The 18,468-nt window shown below is 48.0% G+C and overlaps 1 protein-coding gene across 3 annotated transcripts in view; it reads right to left on the bottom strand.

Moving 5' to 3' along the window:
* The window catches only part of COL20A1 (collagen type XX alpha 1 chain), a 51,280-nt gene extending 33,979 nt beyond the window's left edge, over nucleotides 1–17,301 (bottom strand). For 2 of the 3 annotated variants that reach the window (XM_051803123.1, XM_051803125.1), the window contains exons 1-13: nucleotides 17,195–17,301; nucleotides 13,966–14,050; nucleotides 11,513–11,623; nucleotides 9,698–9,841; nucleotides 9,312–9,470; nucleotides 8,196–8,396; nucleotides 6,808–6,963; nucleotides 5,747–5,866; nucleotides 5,418–5,582; nucleotides 4,038–4,202; nucleotides 2,575–2,747; nucleotides 1,828–1,957; nucleotides 1,180–1,325 (exon numbers count right to left, since the gene is read on the bottom strand). In XM_051803123.1, coding sequence (XP_051659083.1) covers nucleotides 1,180–1,325; nucleotides 1,828–1,957; nucleotides 2,575–2,747; nucleotides 4,038–4,202; nucleotides 5,418–5,582; nucleotides 5,747–5,866; nucleotides 6,808–6,963; nucleotides 8,196–8,396; nucleotides 9,312–9,470; nucleotides 9,698–9,841; nucleotides 11,513–11,623; nucleotides 13,966–14,038 — 1,743 coding nt within the window. In that variant the 5' untranslated portion in view covers nucleotides 14,039–14,050; nucleotides 17,195–17,301. The remainder of the gene's footprint in view (nucleotides 1–1,179; nucleotides 1,326–1,827; nucleotides 1,958–2,574; nucleotides 2,748–4,037; nucleotides 4,203–5,417; nucleotides 5,583–5,746; nucleotides 5,867–6,807; nucleotides 6,964–8,195; nucleotides 8,397–9,311; nucleotides 9,471–9,697; nucleotides 9,842–11,512; nucleotides 11,624–13,965; nucleotides 14,051–17,194) is intronic. The other variant, XM_051803124.1, reaches the window with a different exon arrangement.
* Nucleotides 17,302–18,468: the final 1,167 nt, after the last annotated feature.

The raw sequence follows: 18,468 nt of genomic DNA, 5'->3' as shown, positions 1-18,468 counted from the left end.
CATGATGAGGGCTCCCTTCAGACTCCTCCAGGCTGAACAAACCAAGTGACCTCAGTCACTCCTCCTGTGGCTTCCCCTCCAGAGTCTCTTATATGAAAATGCTGCAGCTGTTCTGAGTAGACTGGGGGTATGCAAGGGATGTGATCCCACTTTTCTCAGACACATGGAAAGCTCTGGCAGAAGAGCTGGCTGCTGCCAGCACCTCCAGAGCAGCCGGGCTGCTGCCATCTGCTGCTAACACGGCACAGTCACAGCTATCCTCCCGCAGCCTGTTCACTGCAGAGATGCACCCCAGAGACTTTTAGGAGTCTGCACACACTGAAGCACAGTTTATAAAAGGCTGGGAACGTTTTAACGCTAGTTTTGCAGACATGGGGTTTTTGCATGCTCTGGGGCATTGCACTCTTGCAGTGAGTAGGTCAGGAAACTGTGGAAATATTCCAATATGCTGAAGTACAATTTTAAATGTTGGGTTTGCTTCAAATGCTCTGCATCTTGTAAAAAAAACCCCCACAATTATGCACTGAAAGCAGAGTATAAGTATTAACTGTTCTGTTTTGAAAACCACTCTGCAATTGCCCCTGTTGCTGTGCATTCAGGGGGGAATCTAAGTCAAAAAGGCAACACGTGTTCCTTCCTACTCCTTTTTTTTGTTTCAAATTCATATCCTCAGCCTACAGGTACTTCAGATAACTCATTAAAATGCACAACAAAGAGTTCTTAAATGTTTCTAAGGGTTTTCCATTCATCAAGCATTGTTTTATTCATGTGCAGTGTCGTAGGTCTGTTTCCAGATGTCAGCAAAAACCACCTAACACATTTTCAATGAACATTTTAAAGATAAACACAGTAAAGATGTTTATATACAGCCTCAAGGATACAGGAATTACACTTGGGGCTGCAAAGATGTGAGTTCAGTGCGTGGGTTTCCAGGGTCCCATGAGTGAGTCAGATTCCTCCCATGCCTTAATTTCCCATGTGAAACCCTCACAGTTATAAATCATTCTGAGACACACCATAAAAAAACCGATCTTTTAGGAAAGATGTTTCTGGCAATAATTCTGATACATTTTTTTTTTCTGTGACCACACAATACCAGTTGACAAAGGTTTAGAACTAGCACTAAACTCAGCCCAAACAGAGAAAAGACAATATTATAGTTATTCTCACGAACTCTACCTCTGCTGTATAGTCCTCTGCTCCATCAGGGGCTGCAGAGCAGAGCACCAGATAGTGTGTGGCTCCCTGGGCTGCTTTCCAGCTCAGCCTGATACTGTTGTGGCTCAGCTCAGAGACGCGCAGGGAGCGAGGGGGAGACAAAGGCACTGAAGAGAAAAATAAGGCAGAAAGACACCTTCAGTGTTATAGGTCTCCAACAGCTCGAAACTCAGAGGAGACCTGGCTTTGCTACAGTTTCTGCAAGCTGCTGGGCACCTAACCCTCATCTAAAACACAGTGGAGCAGTTGCTTTACAGAGAATAGGTTTAATTCACTTAGAGACCAAGGATGAAAAAAACCCAGCAAGGATTGCAATGTACTCCTAGCAGGGTGTGTTACTGCCACATCAGTGGGCTGCTCTGCAGAATGACATAGGAGGGAAGGACCCCTGAAGGTCTGTGGTCCAATCTGCTGGTCAAAGAGCAGCTTACTCAGGATCTTGTCCAGTGGAGTTCTGAACACCTCCATGGACAGAGAGCTGTAGAGAGACTGAATTTGAGGAAGGGGGAAATACACAACGTCAGGTTCCAGCCTGAGGTGGTCTAAGAGTGAGCTTTGTTCACCTTTCGTAGCCATGCATCAGCATAATTCTCTCTACTCACGACCTACATGTGGAGGTGACGCCTCTCAGCCCATCCCCAACAACTGTGTCGTAAACAGGGAGCACCGACACCAGGTACTCGGTGTGAGAGGTCAGGTTGGAAAGCCGCAGAGAGGAGACTGCTCCATCCAAAACCACCTGGAAGCACAGGGGAGGGCTGTCAACACAGGGAGGTGCCAGATGCTCTCTGGCAGCAGAGTGGCTGAACTGGCCATCCCTAGCAAGCGTGGCTTCTCTGTGGCAGTTCTGTTGCCCTCTGAACTTTGTGCAAGCTAGCATCTCCCCAAAATAGGGAGGCAAGAGGAAGTAAGGATTCCTGTTCCCCACCTGGGATCTATGCAAACACCAAGCAACAGATTCTAGCTATGCTCTCACTGAAATCAGTGGAAATCCATCAACAATTTGGATTTGCCTTTCTGAGTCATATCCATCACAGATGAGCATCATCGGACAGCTCTCTGTACTTGAGTGTCCTCTTTGAGTCAAAACATGCCTTAGGGAGGGGATAACACTGTGTAAGAGAAAAATCAGCGTCAGCAAGGCTCACACTATTTCTAGCAAGTTGATATTTATCCTGCTCCCTCTTCTGTCTTGTCACCCTATTATCTCATCATATTTACACTCAGTGTGCATTTAATTAACAGATGTCCCACAAGAATTCTCTACCTTCTTTTTGTCCATCCAAGTCTACCTAAATTCCCAGCCACCATCTGGAAGTCGTGGCAGTCTCAAATGTCTGGAGAAAGGTCTCTCACCTCTCTGGGGGTACCACCCTTGGATGGATAATACACAACCCGGTATTTCTTTGGTGGTCTCAGAGGAGGACTCCAGGTCAAGTTCATGCTCTTGGAGGTCACAGCTGATATTTTCAGGTCAGTTGGGCTCAGCTGGGGACCTGTGTTCACAGGGAAATCTTTCACAGTGCTGCCTAGGAATCAGAAACACAGTTACTTTCTTATAGTCAGACTTCTCATGCCAAACGTACTTTCCAGCTTATAAATATGAGTGACATTTTTCAAATCAACTTACAACCTCCTTCCCTATAGAGTACAGAAGCTGTTCCAAACTGCTCTGAAATAAATATTTTAAAACTGGGTGTACAGAGAACATAAATACTCCGTAGAGAACAGGCTGTGTATTTTGCTGGGTGCTGGGAATATTTTTTCAACACAAGCCTGCGTTTTTGCATGTATCCAAAAGATGACCCACCTTTCCCTCAATCACAAAAATTTATCAAAATGAACAAGCAAAAATTATTTTGGTTTCTTTTTTGAGAAGCCCATTTTTCTTCGGCCTAATCGTCACCTTTGAAAAACGTGTACTTACGTCAAACAAATACAAATTAATGAGGATGAATCAATTAAAATAAAAGTGTGCTTGAAAGTTAGACTTTCCCATTCTCCTTAGGCCAATCTTAGGGCAGAAGGAGATGGAAATGCATAGAGGATATTTCTCCTGAGAATCTAACCTAACATCTGGAGTGGTTCTTCATACAAGCTGTTTGCCAGCAAAGGAAAGAAATAGGCTGTTTGATTTTAATTTGAAAATGCCTTGGAGGTCCACCATTTAAAGTCTTGTGGAGAAAAGAAGGAAGTGTTTAGGTGTTTTGTCAGCTCCTCATCCCATCTCCCCATTTACTCTGTACACTTTCCCTAATATATTCTCACATTAGTGTTTTTGCTTTTTCTGCCTCCTCTTGGTTGGAAGAAACTCAGAAAAGGGGATGATTAAAACACATTTATCACACCATATAATAACGGAAGAGGGAAAAGAAGCCCTCCTTTCCCTGTAATGGTAATTATTGTCATTAGGTGATTATATCCACCAAGAGCTGTCCAAACCCCTGGTAGGAATGGACGTTGCCTACATTGGCTCACTGGCCAAAAGCAGATTCCTAAACCAAGAGTATCAAAATGGAAGCATCTCCAGGTGATGAATTCTGTGAAATGTTAGAGGCAGCAGGTGTTCTGCAGCAGAGTAAGGGTGGAAGGACTGCATCTGGAGGGTCTTGTAGAAGAAAACAATCACAAGAGAAATTGATGTGGCAGCAAGAGGGCTGAGCAAGGAGATCAGCACTGAAGGAGAAGAGTCAGGTGGTGATGATGGGTGGTAGATCTCATGGAGGGAAAGGTATGAGAAAGGGTCAACCCTGACTGCAAAGGAAGGTGGATGGTGAACAGAGGGAGGGTCAGCCCTCACTGAGGAGGTTTCACTTCACCTGTGGTTTCCTTGTTGCTCTTCTCTTTGATCCTGGTGCACAGGACCCAGGTGAGTTTGCCAACCAGCGAGCTCAGCAGTGGGAAGTCCAGCACGTTGTACACGGTGAGCTCCAGCGGCTCCGAGGCCACCTGCTTCAGCTCTGCCTCGTCCGCGTTCTTCACCCCTGCAACCAGCGAGAGAACCAGGCTGAGAGACCCCCCAGAGATGAGCAGATGGACCCCCCAGAGATAGGTTCACCATCACCCTTCTCTCCAAGCAGAGCCTCCCAGTCATTCCAGTGCAGGGGTGGTGTCTGAGTCGCCCTGGGCTTTCCTGCAGCAACCACCTCAGTCCAGCCTGGGAAGAGCTTTCAATGCTATGAGTTCAGATTGTCTTTAGGGCCTGGAGATGGTCTAGTGAATCCTCCTTCTGTTTTCCTGCCTCCTCATCACTTGCAGGCTGTGCTCCCAGGAAGGCAGATATTTTTCAATCTGAGAGGCAGTGGGCATAAATGGGCAAAGCACTGAATGAATAAACAACAATTTGATATTTATGAGGTGCCAGCACTCCCCACAGAGAGTCTGTTGTTCATCCGAGCATCACACTGTATTTCAAGAGTCAGGGATGAGTAAAAAGGAGCCTGCTTATATAACAGAACTTCTCCATCACAGAGCATCCTCCATCCATTTCCTTCCATTCCTCATCCAGATTAACCCTCTGCAAACCAAGCTTCACAGTACAACTCATTTTGCTTCCTAGTGCTACATTCGAGGTTCCCTAACATTGTCCAAGCAGTAACATTGCCAGACCAGGAGCCAGCCTGATTTCTCAAGTCCAAGACCTTTACCCTAACAGCTTTGCCCTTCTTCTTTAGGAGAGTTTTCTGTGTAACTTTATTGCTCATGTATTAGTCTCTAGCAGACTTGTGTAGTCATCAAGGATAGAGTTGCTCAAGGCCATTTTGCATCTCGTTATTGCTGCTGGACAGTGAAGAGCAGATAACATTATTATTCAGAGAAGTGGGAAGTTGTGAGAGGCAGTAATTATACTGGAGGTCTTCTACCATCCCCAATACAATATTCTCTTGCCTAATTCCACAGTTGAGAATATTGTTTTTATTGCACAGGTCCCTGGGGCTCCCAAAGGTCTTTAGATTGGAGGTATGAAAACTCTCATGTGAATGCTTTCTCTAAACAAAAAAAAAATACCCTTTGAAGACACTGCTTGTGCTGAATAAATGAGTTAATTTTCATCTTAGCCAAAATGTAATTAGCTCTTACCCACTACCTTAGTTTTACAGCCTCAGGATGCTCCTATCAAAGTTGAGGGAACATCATCTTCAATTTGAAGATGACCAAAAGCAGGTTGACTTCGTCCTTACTGATGGCTGTGATCTTACCAATGGCAAATATCTCTATGCCCAGGTTCTTCAAGGTCTGAGCAGCCAGGTTGGCATCATCCTGGGATTTTCCATCAGTCAGCAGTATTACCAGCTTCTCAGCCTCCAGCCGGGCACCAGCGTCTGGTTTCAGATTCTGCTCCAGGACGTGGGTCAGCGCCAGACCTGGGGAGGAGCAGAGCTGGATATTGTGCTACAGCCTCCCAGGCAGCCCCCCTTTACTCTTTTCTCTGCTCCACAATGGCCTTGGTCCCCACAGAGCACATGGTCCCGTGGGAACAGCTTCCCCCGCACAGACCGCTCAGCAGAGACCCGGGAGATGGAATTACCTGTGAAGGTGTTGCCGCCCTTGTACCGCAAATTCCTGACGGCCTCCAGCAGCTGTTCCCTCGTGGAGTAGGTGCTCAGATCCCACTCTGTGCGGGGGTCGCTGCTGTACTGGGACAGCCCTGGGGAAGGCAAGGGCTGTCAGCACTGTGGCAGCCAAGGTGAGCTGCAGGAGCCCCACTCTGGGGAGGGGATGTCAGCCTGGACAGGGGAGGTGGCACAAAGTAATGAAAGGGAGTGGGGGTGAGCAGGTTGGGTTTCTAACTCCGTTTCTCTGCATGGTTCTGAGGAAACGGCACAGAGCTGTGTCAGGGTAGGTTTAGGCTGGATATTAGGAAAAGGTTCTTCACCCAGAGGGTGGTCAGGCATTGCATCAGGATCCCCAGGGAGGTAGTCATGGCACTAAGCCTGTCAGAGCTCAAGAAGTGTTGGAAAATGCTCTCATGCACATGTCTGGATTCACTTGGACTTGATAATCCTTGTGCTTCCCTTCCAACTCAGGATATTCTATGATTCTACAGTCCTTGTCATGCAGGCAGCAAAGCTGTGCCTCAGACCCCACGTAGTACAGGGGTACTTACCCCTGTTGTGATAATCAGGAGTGTTTGTTAAGGTCTCAAAGTTAATTGGGGTCAAACTAGTCAGCTGCAAGGGGTGAGAAGGATTTACACAGTCCTGTTTCATGTACATCCTGACTGTCAGCATCACTCAGAGCTGGAAGCAGCCCCATTCCTAGCTGAATTCACAGCAGCCCCAGAGCAGCAGTGCCACTGTATCCAGTGTTGTGGCAGCTGTTGTAGGCAGCAAATCCCAAAAGTATCTCAGCATCACCACCCAACCTGGTGCTGCCCAAAGTCATCACTTCTGTTCACTGTGCAGCTATTTTTGACCACCACTAGAGGCCAGAGCTTGCTGCCAGATAGGAAAAGCTTTCAAGAGCAGCTTTAGGACCCCATCCTAAAGGAAAAAAACTCCTCAGAGGAGCACATAACCACAGGAATAAGAGACCAAGGCCCCTTCAAACACAGACATCCTAAGGTCAGGAAGCAGGAGTGTGTCCTACCTACTCTTATCTTGTCTTGGGCGATACTGAATGGGGAAATCAAATTGCTCAGAAACTCCTTAATGAGCTTGAAATTGTTGCGGCCGATGCTCCAGGATCCATCCACGAGCAGGACAATATCGGTCATTGCAGGTGTGTCACACTGGAACTGGGAACCTGAGGGGAGAGAGGTTCGATATTGAGGGAAGCAATTGTAAGGAGGAAAAACTGCTTCAGTTTTAAGAGAAAGAGTGAATCTGCTGTGCAGGGCTTTGTCTGGATGGTGGATTGGACCATCTGCCAGTCTGACACATCTCAGCATCTTGTGAAAGCCACAGATCCAAGGATAACCCGTCTCAGTACCGAGGAATTGCGTGGTGCACAGCTGCAGTTCTGCAAAGAATGGGTTAAAGCTGTCAGGAAGCCTGTGCTAACCCAGGCACTGCTCTCTGCAAGCTGTCAGCTCCATTCCATCTCAGCCCCAGCCCAGTGCTTCCCTTTTATCTAGCCTAAGTCTCCAAGAATTGCAGGTGATTTTTTAATTCCATTCCATCATGAGATCCCCTGTGGGCTATAATTATTTCGTGGGTTTATATTAAGTCCAATCTCTCCATAAAAACCTGCTGGCATCAGAGATACTCCAGCCCTGCCTTTCTCCCCACCCCAGGCCTGCAGCTTAAGGGGGGATAAGATAGGGCATGTTGTTGATTGAATGCATCTTCTTGAATATTTCTTTGATGGGGAATTTTCCATCTTTTGTGGAGGGAAAGAGATGACCCCATCAAGATTCAACAGGCTCTAAAGAGGTTTCTCTCCTATCTCATTTCACAGATGTGGATTCCTGCTGGTCTAAAGGGACCAAAAGAAGATGCTCTGGCCCATCCCATTCCAACAGAGCTGCAAGCCATCACAGTCTCAACTGAATCTGGGGGATCATCCTGGATCAGTTATCTGTGAAACATGAGGAACAAGTCCAGAAGGAGGGGAAGGTTGGATAAGGAAATCCCTGATGTGCTCCTCCCCTTCTGAAGGCTTGGAAAAGTCTGTGGCTGGGGATGCTCTGCTGAAGAATACGAATGCTTACATGAATCTGCCAGAAGCAGGGGGAGATGACAACATGAAGAGAGAATAATACCAAATCAATAAAAGTCAATAAATTAAATCATCTGGAAGGAATTTTTGGCCCAACTCCTGCTTTCCTTAAAGTTCAAGTTGTTATACAGAACTCCAGTTTCTCCAGTGAGCCCTGACATCTCCCAAAGCATGACCTAGTAATTGGAAGCACCATCAGCAGGACTGTACTCTCCAAAATCTCGTGGGTAGAGAGTGGGATAGAAAGCTTGTATTCAACGAGCGTTAGGGAAAACAGCAGGGAAGAAGGAGCAAGACATGTTTGAAACCCTTCTCACCTCGCCTCGATGAATCCTTTGTGGGTTTTTCCTTTCCCAGGGACTCTCGCTCTGAGTTCACAGGAGTGCGCGGGGGCGATTTTGGGGTTCCTGATGTTGCTTCTGTCACTCCGGCCTCCGCACTGGGCTGGTGTCTTGTGGTTTCTCCTGAGCCCTTTGGCTGAATCCCCTTCTGCCTTTTCTTTTCAGCTCTGTCCTTTGCTGTGCTCCAGAGAGAAAAATCCCATTGTCCTTAATTGTGTTATCCCCAACCAACTACCCCACTCTTCCACTGATTTAAACCACATTTGACACAGGTGCAGGGGGCTCAGAGAGGGTAAAAGTCCTACAGGCTTATGTAAATAGGTAGCTAAATAAAGACCACCTTCAATCTTGCCTCTCTGAGAGGGCTGCGTGTGGGCTCATGAGTTGCTAATGGATCACATCAGAAGTTTGCCCTTTCCATTATCTTTGGTGACGAAAAATGATGAATGTAAATCTAAATCAGGGAAAACATACCATGGCACCTCATACCCAATGCCTCTACAGAGCTCAGAAATCTGTGACTTGCACCCTGAGCTAGTGCAAGTCTTTTTAGATACAGGCCCTGCTGGATCTTTCTTCCATCAACACGTGTAATTGCTTTTCGAGTTCATGCAAACCTTGTTGCCAGATACATGAGACTCTCTGTGGTTATATACAGTCCTCAGCCATAGCAGGTTGAGGAAATCCTTCTTGTAGAGCACTTGCAGCCAGCCTTGGGACACAGACTCTAGGGAAACCAGCACCATTAGCCCCAGCACCTTGTTCTCAAAAGATCCACTCCCAACTCAAGGATATGTCTGCATCTGCTGAATTTGGATACCTGTCAGCCCCAGGATGTGCTTTTCTAGTTTGGCTGGTGTGAGGGGCAAATATTTATGGGTTGTTTACTGTGTTTCTGTAGCTGAGAATTGTACACAAGGGCCTGGGCTAGCATGTCTCACTAATTAATGTCTCCAATGGAGTAGGTAAAGCAGGGAGAGGGTGGGATTGGTTTTAGGGACATCTGAGCTTAATGCTCCAGCCATGGCAGCAGGGCACAGGCCATGACTCAAAATCAATCCAGTGTGACTCCAGGATGGTCAGAGCACCCACCTGTCTGTGTCAAGACAGTGTTCAGGGGTGGTGGAGTGGCCTCTGCCACCCCACTGTGCTCAGCTGCCGAGCTGCCCAAAGAGGTGAGATTCTTTCCTGATGCAGCTCCTGCATTTCTTCTGTTATTTCTGGTCTGGGATGCATTTTTCAGTTCCTCTACTGTGGAAAGACCAAAAACAGAGAAAGTGTCCATCTAGACAGGTCTGCGAGTCACAGTCCATCCCTCATCCCTTGGGTCTTCACCATCTCCCTTTCTAACCTTCCAACCAAAAGAGCTTTGTGGTTGCCATACAGTCTACAGGGAGTATGCCAGAGGATGAGCTCAGAGGAATCCCCAAGAGCCTCAGGAGCTCTCTGAATGGTAAAATGTAGCCCTCTCCACTTACTCACAAATTTCCTCTTGGCAAACAGGGCTTCCTGGGAGCTGTTGAGCACGTAGACCTGCAGTGTGTATTCCTTGGTAGGGCTCAGCCCTCCCACTGTGGCTTTGGGAGTCTTGGTTTTCAGCATGACTTCTTGCTCTGAGTCCCCTGAGGTGGGATGAAGCCACAGTTGAGAGCCTGTTGGAGCTTAAATTTAAGCTGACAGTAGTGAAAGCATCGCTGAAATGCAGGGAATGTTCTGCCTAGGGACTGCAGTCAACTCTTATTTATTCCTTAAATTTTGAAGATCTCTGATTTTTACTCTTTTTCTCTCTGTATAGTTGAGAAGATTTAGGTGGGGTTTTTTTAAATTCCTTACATGTGCCCAAAATGGAAAACCAGTTCCCATCCAGTATTACTGCAACTCTGGCCAACTTCCCAAGGAGTATTTGAGTGAAAAGCTGGTCTTGAGAGGGTAAAAACTGGCTACTACTAATGAAAACATCCAACTGATTGAGGTCATATGTGACAAAATGAGGAAGTGACTTGGTGTCTCTGGAGGTCATTCTGGCACTTGGGACTCATCTTACTTATCCCAGACACTCTCACTGTGCTATCTTTGCCCCAACTCTCTAAGGGCAGCTGCTCTCTGCAGGAGACAGCTCATTTCTGGGGCTGGCACTGCCTCCAGACCCCTCCACAGTGATGTCCCATGCTGTTGGAACCTGCCCTGGGACTGTGATGCCTTGGCCACTCAAGAACTGGGGTGTTTCTGTGTTGGCAGGGCAGTGAGCAGATGGAGCAAGGCAGCAATTGCTGCCCCACAGGCTCTTTGCTACACAAAACAGAGAGGGTCACACCAGCTCCCTAAACCCCTCTGATTGGGAGAAGTCTACAAGCTTTAAATTATGGAGATGGATGTGTTTCTGACCCCCCCATCCCTGTGCTTGTGCCTAGGGCTGGAGACTCCCCAGCCAAAGAGGGAAAGCCTCAGGCATGTGCTGGGAGAGCCAGTGGGGATTCCCTGCATTCCCAGGATGCTCTGCATTCCCAGGATGTTCTCTGCTGAGCTGAGGCTGTGGGGAGGAACAGGGAAGGAATGAGAAACCTCCTGCTCCAGCTTGGGAAACAGGTGGGGGCTGAGCTAAAAGCGGGTGGATGATCACAGGAGCTGTGCCGCAATTCTGCCTGGCAGCTCCCTTCTCCAGCTCGCTGGGAAAGCCTCAGCAACAGGAAACCAGATGCCAGCCAGGACTAAGGTTGCCTCCAACCGGTGCTCCCTGCCGAGGGATGTCCTGTCCTTCCAACACCACCAGTTTCAGCATCTGGAATCATGGAGCAGGGGTAGGGAGCCAGGGGATGAGCCTCCCCACACACACAGAGTCAAAGACTTCCCATCCCGTGCCTGTGCAAGTGGTGGCAGAGTTGGGAGCTCTCACAGAAGAATCAGGCAATGAACCTTTCCTCATCTTTTTTATCACACAGTCCCAAAGAACAGCACTTTCTGGCTAATCCTTTCCCCCAGGGTGAAGAGAGCTGAATTTCATCTCTCTCTTGTGAATGAGTGGCAGAGGGACTATGGGCTGCTCCCATGGTGGCCATGGAAGAAAGACTTCTTGTCTGTACTACAGGTACAGCCCAGAGAAAAGTTTTGATGTAGGTAATCAACACTTGGAACTAGAACAAGCCATGGACAATTCCCTCTGACTTCTTTCTATCACCTTAAGGTCTAAATAATACTCCTACTTAGGTCCTGTTCTCCACCAGAAAAAAAACCGTGGATGTCAGTCCCTCATTCATACACAGATCTCTGCTGATGTCCAGTGTCTCAGCTCATACCTGCCATGGGCTTTACCCGAACTTTGTAGCCACTGATGTTCCCTTCAGTCTCTTTCCACTTCATCTGGAGCCTGTCTTCCGAGAGGACAGTGAGCTTCAGCCGGCCTGACCCTGGGGAGGAGGAGACGTGCCCATGCTGTTATAGATGCAATTCCTCCCTCTGTGTATACACCCACAAAACACCACATGTGCTGTCTCCTCTAAGGACCCGGGAACAGCAGCAGTGCAAAGGAAGCCTCCACCGTCCCACCCAAGTCCTCACTATCCCCTGAGGCTGCACAGCAGCTCCCGCAGTTCCCCTGCACCTCTGCAGACCTGTATCCTCCACCCATGCAAAAAGGAGTTTCTCAGGTGCTCAAACGAGTCCTCATTTTATACCTCTGAAAACAGGAAAAACAGCCCCCCACAGAGGTAGGAGCTTTCTCTGCACCCCTCACACCTTGGAGGACTCCCCCAGGAGCTTTCCTGCAAAGTGTTTTGTTTCAGCAAGTGTGTTCAGTGCAAACATCTGAAATGGGAGGGCAGGAAACAGATAAGGGGGCTCAGTGAGGCTCTTCAAGGGGCTTGGGCTGCTGAGAAATACAGAAATTCCCAAGGTGATGGATCCCATGCTTCTGCAGAGAGATCATTTCAGCAGCAGCTCCAAGGACCAGCAGGGTTTGGAAAGAAGGCAAAAAAAAAAAAAGAAAAAAAAGGAAAGAAAGAAAGCCTGATAAAGTGTAAATAACAGCTCCTGGCAGGACCATAACTCATAGGCACCAGCTTGTATCAGTTTGCTGCAGGGAGCTGCAAACCAAATGACAAATCCCAAGGAAAAAAATAGTAGCAGACAAGGAGGCAAAAAGAAGAAAGAGCACATTGCCTTATCATCTCTAGATTTCACAGCTATCTGTTAAACCCCAGCTAGATGTCTGAGCTCGTGTCACTCTTTGAATCAATGATTCCTGTCGTACAAATGCCACCAAATGAAACTTTTTCACTCGGCTGGATGTAAGATGGCAACTCAGCAGATTTCTCTCCTCTCCTTCTGACACTGTGCCCAGAGCTGCCTTTCCAGCAGGATGCCCTAATTTGCAGTGAGTGAACACACTATAAGCATCTGCACTCAAGTGCCCTCCCACATCATTTGCAGCTGTTACCAGCCTCTTTACCATAACTCATAAAAAAAAAAGCTTAGGGTGACCTGGAGAGTCGACTCAGTGCTGCCAAACTGTTACTCAGGACTCCTGCCCAGGAAAGCAGTGAGAGCCTGCAGTGAGGACTTGCTTGTCTCAGCCCCACATCTGTGCCTTAACCTTTCCTCACAGAGGCTTCCTGCAGGCTGCCCAACAAGCAGATAACTATTTTGGGGAAACAAAGCTCAGATTCACATCTCACCCCAGGCAAATCTGAAGGGGAAGAAAGAAAACTTGGGAAAGAGGGGTGAGGGGAAAAAAGCAAATCCCAGAATCGTGCCTAAGAGAAATGGTAAAAGATCATGGAACAATGAGGGGAATTCACAGTTAGATTAAACATGGAGCTGTCTGCTTTTGGCCAAGTGTGGTCCAGCTCCTTGGCCATCACTCTAGGAGCCCAGAAGCTAAAATACAAGAATTTCCCCAGGCAGACCAGAAAGGACAACATCTTCTAAAGCGCCATTATGTGCTGGATGCAAATGATCCCCAGTGCCATGAAAGCTTCACTGTTTCCCTGCCCTGTGTTGGATGTGCACCATTTGATGCTGTAACCTTGCTCTCCAGCTGACAGGGAGTTAAGCCCAGGCTTAACTGCAGAGCCTGGTCTGGAAGATAACACAGCACAGAGACACATCTGTCCCAACTCCGCAGCACCATCACCTCCCTAGAAACATTTGTGGTCACCAGTTCCACACAGGGTTCAAATATAATGTGAAGGTGGTTCTTCCACATCAGAAGGGCAGTGGTGAGGCGCTATAGGTATGTTCTGGTCACTTGTGGCACTACCTGAGCAAAATGTGTTGCAGGAGGAAGGCAACTCGTGTTTTCTTATCCAGATGTTGCATCACATGTCACCATAGGCATCCAAAGCACCAGGAGAGAGGTAGTGACTGAGAGAGGCACCCCCCTTTTCCTTCCTGTATCTCAAGCTCCATCTGCAGATCACATAAGCCCCTTCATTGCTTGCACAGGCTGAAATGCATCCCTGGTGGGAGGGAGTGGCACGTTGAACTGCTGCCAGTGCTGAGGACAGGCTCTGCAGGGTGGGGAGGGATCGAGGTGCTCTCCCCAGATGGGCCCCTTGATCTCTCATTGCTCTTCAAGCGTGGGAATAGCTTCACCAGCAGACACCAGAGCACAGCAAGCCCCCAAAATCCTGCATGTCCTTGGGAATGTCCCTTGCAGTGGTGCCACTGCCAATGCCCAGGGCTTGGGCAAGGGCTGGGCTATCCCAGGGGACAGAAAAAACTTAGGGGCAAGGGCAGGTAGGCTCCTTACCTTGGCCCACTCGTCCCCAGACATGGCTCAGCACAGGCAGGCAGGCAAAAAAGAACCAAGTGTGAATCAGCATGATGACCAGGACCTACAAGAGGGCAGATATCAGGAAGGAGAAGTAAAATTTATATTTCACCATATCAAAATCCAGTTTTTTGCAGTCCTCACTTAAGGCACCACAAGCTGAGATCTGCAGCTCTGGGCATCACTGACGGCACTGAGGGGTCCGCAGACTGAATGGAGTTTGTATGCCAACAGTTTACAGAGAAGAGGTTTGCTTCTTATCTCACAGTGGAGTTCCCAAGGAGTTACATTCGGGACTGGTTGGGATAGTCTTGCTTTAACTTGTTCACCTGAACAGGCTGAAAGCAGAGGCAGTTACAGACCTGATCGTGGCAGAGGATCAGTTTGGCTCAGGAATTAGCTCTGCAGCAAGGACAAAGCTGGCTGGCTAAGGACAGCCAGCCCTGGACCACAGACCTCGAGCACCTGCACCTGTTTTGCTGGTCTGGATTTCCTTGTTACTCAGTTTGGTCAGAAATGTCAGGTCAGCATCCAACGACCCTGGTGGAAACAGTGCCTCCCCCTCATCTTGATCTCAATAAACCAGGTCTTAAACACACTTTGTTGGCCTTTAGCAATGCATCATTGGCATCTGTCATTTCTGTGCTCCACATTTCAGCCTTATTGCTTTTGGCAGAACCAGACCATGCACCCGTTTCCTCCACTGCCGTCTGCAGTGACATTTCACTTCTATTCGTTTTGATGGACAGGTATTTAAAGGTTCCTGGCAAATGTCTATTTCCCCTCAAACACGTCAACGTTGTAGCAGTTTCAAGCAAAAATAAATACACACGTGAGTGATCCAGCCATGATCTCCTGGGGTTTAAATCAGTTCTAAATTGCTGGAAGAATGAGTGGAAAAATATGCAAGTTATAACAGGGAGTTGTTAACCGCCCTGCTCTGCCTGTGATTATTTTTTTTTTGATTGAAGATCAGGTTATATGGAACAACTGCAGTGTAACCAAAGCCTTTAGCCATGGGAAACACTTGCTTTATTTTTCCAGCTAATGAGGTCATTGCTTATAAAAAACAGCAAACATTTTACTGGGGGGGTGTTTGGGATTCTGACTATCAGCTCCAGAAAAACAAAGCCTACCCTGGCTTCAGAGATGCATGTGCCAAACAGCAGCAAGAAGCAGGCATTCTTTTTAAAAAAATCCTGAATTAAAAGTTCATTTGTGCCCTTTTGCAATGCCACCAAACTGCCTTTGATTGCCTTGCAAATTCCCCGAGGCTCTGCTGGCAAATGAGATGCCAAACTCTGGTAAAACTACTGGATTGTGTATTATCTTTTCATGTTAACCAGAGTTACATGGAATCTGAAGTCCGGAAAATTAAGCCTGTGGGCTCCTCCAGCCTGCACTGATCTGGGTTTATTGCAGGCTCTGTTTGCCCTGAAGGCCTGAGCTTCCACCTGATGGCAAAGATGAGTTAAATATTATCATATAATCACAGAATTGTTTGGGCCAGAAGGGACCTTAAAGTTCATCTTGTTGCAGCAGTGGGGACACCTTCCACTATCCCAGGTTGCTCCAAGCCCTGTCCAACCTGGCCTTGGACACTTCCAGAGCTGGGGCAGCCACAACTTCTCTGGACAACCTGTGCCAGGGCCTCACCACACTCACAGCAAACCAGGGGTTAATCCAGGCTGGATGCAGTTTGTCCTCAGGGTGTGGATCTTTACTGTAACTAAAGTGAAGAGCAAAAAATTCAGAGGCAAATCCATCACTATTCAGCATCTTCTCCAACATTCATTTTCCTCCCTTTAAATCACAAATAACAAATGCACCTGTTTGAAATGGTGGAAGACACACAGCTGGAGGAGCTGTCTCCTACCCTCCCTGCAGAGCTTCCTCTCCACGGGTCACCTGTCAGGTCTCAAGCCCCCACTCCAGGGCTCTATGGTCCCTCCCTATCCATTTCTGCCATCACTGGTGCCAGCATCCAGCCAGGTTGAGCTGTGGACCCTGGGACTCAGGGGACCACGGTGACACCAGCCTGCTGGCAGGCAGGGAGCCTCTCTCCTGTTACTTACCCTCAGGGAAGGAATTTGGAGACAGCAACACATGGAGCATGTGGTCAGTGTTTCCAGGGCCTGGAAAATAGGGGTGTGTGTGGGACACACCACTTTCCACTTGCCCCAGCTGTGTGCTCAGAGAGGATTTGGAGGTTAATGAGGCCAGAGATCCCCTTATTTGTACGGGAAAATTTATAAGCACTCACTTTATTTTAAGAAAAAAAAGATCAGTGCAAAAAATTCCTGCCACTTACTTAAAGCAGCACAACTAAAGGTGAGGATTTGGGGGCACTGTGAATAATTTCTGCTCTCCACAGCCACAGTTTGGGGATGTTTTCTCATCCCAGAGGTCATCACTGTCTCTGCACAGAAGTGCTGGCAGAAGCAATGTCACCTCGTGTCCCACTCGCTGCCGGACACACAAGCAGTGCTGGGGACAGCCCTGCAGGCAGCCAACTGCAGGGAATAAATCTGTCCCACATTCCCTGAGTGCTTTGCCGGTAGAAGGACCTAAACCAGACTAAAAAAACACATTCATCAACCCCTTTCTGTTCTCTCCTGGAAAGTTCCTGTATTTCAGTTCCACTAATCAACAAAAAGTCTCGATTATCCCAGCACCAGCCTCAAAAAGGCAGGAATAAGTTTCACTTCTGGGTTGAACATTTGCAACGCTCCCAACTCATCAGGCTGAGTAACTTCAACTTGATACCGACCCACTCACACCTCCAGGTGGGAAAAACTCACACAGATAGCAAACCCTTCCAAGCACTGTCCTTTCTGGCAACCATTTCCTGCAGTTTTGTACTATTAACCAAAAATAGAACAAAACAAAAAAAAAATCAAACCAACAGGCAAAAGTGCATTTCTCACAGCCATCACTCCTAAAGAATTGCCAAAGTAGTCCTGGCAGTATTTAAACCGACTGGCAGGGAACGTGAGCCTCGAAGCCACTTCACAGTAAGAGAGAGACCTGTCACCCCTGTGTGGCATCGGCACTGCTGCCCCGAGCTCAGCTGCACCAGCTCTAAGTTTCCCGGAGAGCAAAACCCTGCAGAAGTTCCCTGCTTGGGATCCCCACACACTCCCCAAAACAGCACAGCCCCCCTGGGCATCCCTGCGAACCGAGCCCCAAAGGGGAACGAGCCACAGACCTCTGCGGAGCGGCGCGGCTTCCCCTGGAGTCAGCCGGGAGCTGCGGGAATCCAGCTACATTCTTAAATTGTGGGAGAAGCTGCCCTGGCGCCTCGTCCGCTCCTCGGCGCGATTAAAGATTTCAATTCCCAGACGTCAGGAGGGACAAGGAAGGGGAGGGAGAGCAGGGGGAGAGGGATGGGATTCCCCCACCTCCCTCTCCGCACGCAGCGGCTTGGCCCCTTCGTGCAGCCAAATAAAGCAAGAGTCTGCTTCTATGAAAAGCAGTAAACGGCTTTTAGTGGCTTTGCTAACTAAATAAAATATCCGTCTGGGAATCTGCACGCCGATTTCCTAGAACGCAGCAACAAGTCGTGGCTCCCGCCCACCACCAGACTCCCCGGGATGCACCCGCATCCCATTAAATGATTTTGAGAGCCCAGCATGTGCGCTGAAGGCGAGCTGTGCTGCGTTTGTTTAAGGAAATTAGGCACATCTGTGAGTTTTGCAAGGCCAGAGGCTGAATCACGAGCTGGAGCTCGATGGTGCCTGCGGGCTCCCCGGCTGTGGGAGACAGCCCTGATCCGCTCCAGCGTGAGGTGCTCAGAGCCAGGAGCACCTGGGAGAGACATCCAGCTCCCTGCCAAAAGTCTTTTGGAAGGATTTTGTCCTCATTGGCAGGAGTGGAATGACTGACAGTGTCATTTCTCATTACAAATGGAAGCCACATTTTCAGCTGCATCTACAGGGACTGTCAGCATCACTCTCCCATTGCAACCAAGTGAGCTATAAGACACTTGGAATTGCCATTCCATGGGAAACACAGGTGCCTTTGGAACAGTCAAGCTAGATGGAAAAAAAGTAATAGTTTTCAAAACATTCTGCATAATAAATGAACATTTGTTAGTTCATTGCAGTTTTGTTTCATAACTTTGTAAGTGTTTTAAAGCATCACAATATACAGATCAAAGGACAACGCCAAAATGAAGCACTTAAATCATAGAATCACAGAAAAGATTAGAAGGGACCTTAAAGACCACCTTGTTCCAATCTTTCTGCCATGGGCAGGGATATCTTCCACTAGACTAGGTTGCTCCAAGCTCAGTCCAACCTAACCTTGAACATTTCCAGGGATGGGGCAGACACAGCTTCCCTGGGCAACATGTGGGCAACAAATCATATTAAAACAAAACATGGAGCATTTGGTACCCCATGGAGAGAGGGTTGTCTCTGCCTTACCTGTAAATACCACAAATTACCTCTTCTGTAATTCCTACTGGATTTCAGAATTTGC

The sequence above is a fragment of the Manacus candei genome, unplaced genomic scaffold, assembly GCF_025592945.1.
Source record: "Manacus candei isolate 608988 ecotype Guabito, Panama unplaced genomic scaffold, ASM2559294v1 h1tg000057l, whole genome shotgun sequence".
Lineage (NCBI taxonomy): Eukaryota > Metazoa > Chordata > Aves > Passeriformes > Pipridae > Manacus > Manacus candei.
The sequence above is the reverse complement of the archived record's forward strand: the minus strand, read 5'-3'. Positions and strand labels throughout refer to the sequence as shown.